Raw genomic sequence first — 5,207 nt, 5'->3', positions numbered from 1 at the left:
TCTCTCTCTCTCTCTCCTCCCCTTATTTTAAATTTAAAGTAACCCCACTTTTCATCCTGAGGAGACCTAGGAGGTGAGAAGCTGGATTGGAAAGAGGGCTCCTAATGTCAGGTCATTTTTTTTTAGACCTTCCCACACAGTCATCCCGGTTTGTAGGGCAAGGTGGGAAAATAATTCACCCAAGACCACAGATTTAAAGCTGGGATTAGATTCGTCTATCAAAACTGCTAAGTGCTGCACTGTGTCTAAACCAAGAACTAAAGGCGCGTGTTTCCTACCCCGAACCTGCGTCTTTAGCCCTCTCACTGACACCCACGAGGATGTCTTTCCCGCGTCGCGGAAGGATAGCGGCCAGCAGCTTCCTGTGTGGGCATACTACTCAATCTCTGTTGAAGAGAGGGATGGGCCTGCCCCACCCCTGGGTCCAAAACCGCGAAGGCGGGTAAGAGGGCTGAGAGGGTAGGAATTCAGCCAATGACGGGGCGATATGCAAATGTAAACGTCCTTGCTTTCTTAGGGTTGGCTAATCTATCAGCACTCTTACCCAAATCCCTCCTCCTCTCTGAACACTGAACTATTCCGGGCTGGTGTTTTTGTGGCTCTAAAAACTAAGAGGAAAAAAGTCTTGAGGATTTGGATCTAAGTTGTCCCGGCGTCCCCCTACCCCACCGTTCCCCTCCCCTGTGCTACCCCTCAAGGCTCAAAGCTTTGGAGACCCTCGAAGTCTCGCTCTGGCTGAATCCAATCCCAGAGGTCGGGTCTGAGAATTTACCCCATCCCTCGGCTGGCCAGGCTCCTACTGGCTTCACCAGGTCGCTCTCAATTCCTACACCTCCTCCACTACATATTTTTTAAAAAATTCTTACTTCCCACTTCTGGAAGGGAGGGCCTCCGGGATCTCTTCCCTGTCTTTCTTACTCGCTAGGGGGGAAAGCAGTGAAGAACTCAGCGTCCTGACTCAGTTTCCCCATTTACATTCCCTTTCCTGTACTACTGCCCATGCTGAAGGAGCCAGCAATGGTGAGGTGGTAGGCAATGAGGGACGTGCAGGAGGCAGCTGTTTGACTCTCTGTCTTACAGCTTTCCACTTTGTTCCTGTCTCTCCCCCAAATCTAGCTCCAGGGCCCTTCTCGCTCTTTCTCCCATCCTCACCCAATCCTTCACTATGGATCTCATGATGTCCAGCAGCGCTTCCCTACCTATCTGCCAATTCCTTGAAGATGCGAATTGGACACATTTCTTTGGGGGAAGGAAGATTACACAGGAAGAAAACACAATAGAGTACCCAGGGATACAGAACGTCAGAGTGGCACTTCAGAAGTGCTCGGGCAGAGACCCGAAAGAAATTGTCTGCGAGGGTCCCGGTGCAACCACCCGGTGACTGGGATCCTGGAGCGGGCAGAGCCTGAAGACAGCGGGATCGTCGTGCGGTGTCCTAAGACTGGCTCTAGGTCCCCACCCTCTGGTGTTTGGAGCTGCGCGGGAGACAGTCCCACTCAGCACTCACCACCACAGTCCACCGACGTGCGCGGGGCACAAGAGCAGCAGCAGCAGCAGTCCGAGGCGGGAAGGCACCGGCGGCAGCATCCTGAGAACTCTACCGCAGTCTGGTGCGGGCGGGGGTGGGGTGGGGAGTGAAGCTGCGGGGTGAGCCGGGGCGCGCGGGCACCAGGCTTCAGGGCAAACGCGGCGACGGAGACGGCGGCCGGGAGACTAGGGCTCCGGCGGCGGTGGCGGCGGGGGGGCCCATCCCGGGCGAGGAGGGCGCGGCGGAGGCGGAGAGCGGACCCAGCAGCCAGCGCCTGTGTCTCCTGCGGAGCTCGCTGGAGAGAAGAAATCAGAGCCGGGGGCGGGGGTGGGAGGGGAGCGGGGCCGGAGCGTGGGCGGGGGAGGGGGGACAGGGGGGCCACGGGGGTGGCAGTTGCGACAGTCAGGCGGCGGGACTCTTGGGAAGGAGCCGTGCGCCTCGGGGCGGCGGGCGCAGAGCGCAGCGGAGGGCGGGAGCCGTGTGCTGGGGCGGGGCCCGCGCGCGCTCCTGGGTGCGGGTCCCGCCCGCCTGCCCCTCTCCCAGCCTCTGCGGGGTCGTCTCCTGCCATCCCCGGACCTGGGACAGGGAGAGGAGGGATGAATAGAAGAGAAGGGTAAGGGGGAGGGAGGAAGAGGAACTGGGGAAGGGGGACTACTAGCTGGGAGACGTTTGACAGGTTTGTTGACTGTAAAGAGAGAAAACTTCCCAGGAATGAGGGAGTTTGGGGGGGAGGGAAAAGTACGCAGGGATATACAGATGGGGGCCAGGGAGGAAGTCGGTCGGGGGCGCTGGATGCTCGGTAGAAGGCTGTCCAACTCGACCGGGGCCCAACGAACTTTGGAGGCGTTACTTTCTTGCGGATAGCCAACTCCTGCGTCTTTTGCCCCTTCTTCAGCCTCTGTCCCGGCAAGGGAGCGAGCCCGAGGCCTGGGTTCTCACTCCCTAGCCTTGCGGCCTCGGCCAGCCGGTGTTGGGGGCGGACAGTGTGAGGGAGATAAGACAGCAAGTGGAACCTCTCCAGGGCCTGCGCTCCAGCATTCGCTACTCATAAACGTGGCGGAGGGCCGAGGTTGCTGATTTCCAAGAGAAGAGGGGTCAGCGCTGGCTGTGGCCGGGTCTCACTTGTCCGCGGGTCCCTGGAGCCTCAAGTTCCTCCCCCAACTTGGCCAGGGCAGAAGGGGTGGGAGAGCCAGCTGCAGGTGAGATGGCGTTTATCTGATTCTCTAATGCCACAAAAATGTCTTTGATGCCCCTGACCCCCTCCCCACGGGGGGAGATCAAAGGCCTCGTGGGGAGGAGGGACAGCTCCATTCATCAAGCCATGCGGCTGGCAGCGGGCGGCAGCCTCTGCTGCTCTGGCCTGGGGCAGAGGCCCCCCGACGTGCCCCAGGAGTGCAGAGGGACAGGTGGTGCGGACATTCCGAAGCAGGAGCCAATTTCCCCGCCACCGCTTTCTAAAGGGCCCATCAACCTTAAACAGAGACCTTAAGCCCACGTGGCAGAAATTTCACACCAGAGGGGAAAGTTTCTTGTCGTTTGGGGTGGGGAGGAATTTAGAAGTGGAAACGGAGAACATTGCCAAGATAGACAAACACCGCTGGTGAGCAAAGAGCAAAAAGGTCCTGAGTCGTCCAGAGAGTGGGGCAAATGGGTAAAGATGAGACTGGGGACCAAAAAGAAGGCATGAGAAGACCACAGATGCCTACATCAGGAAGGGGAGCAGATCTGGGGGAAAAAGATGAATGGCAGAGAGGAGAGATGGAGAAACCGTAGCCTAGACACAAAAAGTAAGGCCTGGGCTCTGGGTGTCAAAGGTGTACCAGTGTAGTCCTTGTCCTGGATACGGAGATTTGCAGAGTGTGAGGCACTCTGGGGAAGGAAAGGAGCAGAGACAGGAGACAGCTCTCAGCCAGATGCTGGACCAACCTACGTTCTCCCATGAGAGTGCACTGCACTGTTCCAGCACATAGCAATTTTGTACACAATTTTGTGTTAGCGCCAAGCACTGTGGACACCACCACACCCGTGGACATAGCTCATTCAAAGATATACCAGCCCGAGTGAATATAGAGGCTAGGGTTGGTGCCAACCTGGCAGCTACAAGGTTTTCTGCATCACCAGAGACTGCAGGTGGGCCAATGACCAGCTCCCTGGGATCCAGTGCCTCTGTTCCAAGCCCCTTACCCAGCCTGCTACTGTTATTGCAGATTATGAAATGCTCTCCCTGTCCTGCATTCTTCTCTGAGGCAAGAATTTTAATGTATTTGTCTTTGTCATCAGGGGACCTGGGTTCTGGGATAGCCCTGAGAAGGGAGCGCCCCAAATATCTACTCTTTGCTCATTCCAGACCCCGGGCTTTCTTGGTTCTCCCCCCTCCCCCTTGCACACCCCCCCCCGTGTCCTATCCCTGCCCCTCGCTCTCCCCCCACCAGACACTGTCTCTCTGTGGGGTGGATAAAAATGATGTTATTGAAACAACAGAATTGGGAGCAGTGGCAGGGAGCAGGGATCAGCTCAGGAAACTGGGGCGTTTGCCAAGAAGCCTGCTCCCCCGCAGGCAGCCTTTCTGCCCCCACCCCCCACCTTTCCTCTAAACACACACACAGTTGGTCCCACCCCTCTTGCAATGTGCTCTAGCCAGAGTTTTGCAGAATCTTTAGCCATCCCTAGACTCTCCTAACCTTCATCCATCCTTCCACCAAGGAGCCCACTCCAGAATCACTTGACAAACACTGCTTGCAGAAGCATCAGAGCAAAGAGGGCCAGGACAGCACTTCTGCAGCCCCTAAGCAAGAACTTTGGTTCCAAGGTATTGGCCTTTGTCATGGGGCGGGGGGGGGGGGGGGAAACCAGGGCTCTGGGATTACCATGCCTTGCCTCTGCCCATAGGTGCTCCCTATAGGTGCTCCCTGAAGATATTTCCCATTATTGTTGCCCTTTGGCTGTTATCTAAACAGAGACAGATTGAAGACTTTTGTCTTTTTGCCCCCTCAAACCTTCAGTGAGGTTCTGGAAGTTTCAAGTCACTACTGTTACCTTAGTAGATTTTTTGCCCCCAGAGAGCAGAGCTGAAGAACTGAGCCACACAAACAGCTACAGATATGTATGCACACATGCACACTCAGACACGCCATCAGATGGACAGATGGACAACTCCACAGAAATCACACCCTTGCTTCCCCCACCCCTCACAATGCTAGTTAATTTTCATGAACAGGTACAGATAGGGAGACATGATGGCCTTGCTGGGGCTGAAATTCATGCCAACCACCATGATGACCACACCCATACACACACACACAGACACACACACACACTCTCGCACGGCCTCTGCATATATGTCCATATAGAGAAACAGAAGTGGTAGTGGTGTAGAGGTGAACAGCAGACAGCAATGGGCATTGGAAGCCTCCACCCCTCCCTCCATCACTCCACCCCTGCGAACCTGTAAATTCCACTGCTAGGCTCTGGTACAAAGACCCTGCAGGGGAGACTTGGGTGTCTGGCTGTGGGGTTGAAGAGGAAGGAGGGGCAGAGGTGGGGACTGTGGAGGGTGGGGGGGAGAGGCAGCTGGAGACAGATAACATCGGAACCGCTGCAGGCAAAAGCAGAGTGCTCTGTCTCCACTGGTTTCTCTCTCTCTCTCTCTCTCTCTCTCTCTCTCTCTCTCTCTCTCTCT

At 56.3% G+C, this 5,207-nt stretch overlaps 1 protein-coding gene and 1 long non-coding RNA gene across 2 annotated transcripts in view; one reads left to right on the top strand and one right to left on the bottom strand.

Moving 5' to 3' along the window:
- The window catches only part of Wnt6 (Wnt family member 6), a 12,936-nt gene extending 11,264 nt beyond the window's left edge, over window positions 1-1,672 (bottom strand). Inside the window, exon 1 of the mRNA XM_028760737.1 lies at window positions 1,508-1,672. Coding sequence (XP_028616570.1) covers window positions 1,508-1,587 — 80 coding nt within the window. The 5' untranslated portion in view covers window positions 1,588-1,672. The remainder of the gene's footprint in view (window positions 1-1,507) is intronic.
- Window positions 1-5,207, top strand: part of LOC114615072 — an 8,167-nt gene that overhangs the window by 2,384 nt on the left and 576 nt on the right. Inside the window, exon 3 of the long non-coding RNA XR_003710421.1 lies at window positions 4,232-4,337. This is a non-coding gene — a long non-coding RNA (uncharacterized LOC114615072). The remainder of the gene's footprint in view (window positions 1-4,231; window positions 4,338-5,207) is intronic.

This window comes from Grammomys surdaster, unplaced genomic scaffold, assembly GCF_004785775.1.
Source record: "Grammomys surdaster isolate TR1022 unplaced genomic scaffold, NIH_TR_1.0 126546, whole genome shotgun sequence".
NCBI lineage: Eukaryota > Metazoa > Chordata > Mammalia > Rodentia > Muridae > Grammomys > Grammomys surdaster.
The sequence above is the reverse complement of the archived record's forward strand: the minus strand, read 5'-3'. Positions and strand labels throughout refer to the sequence as shown.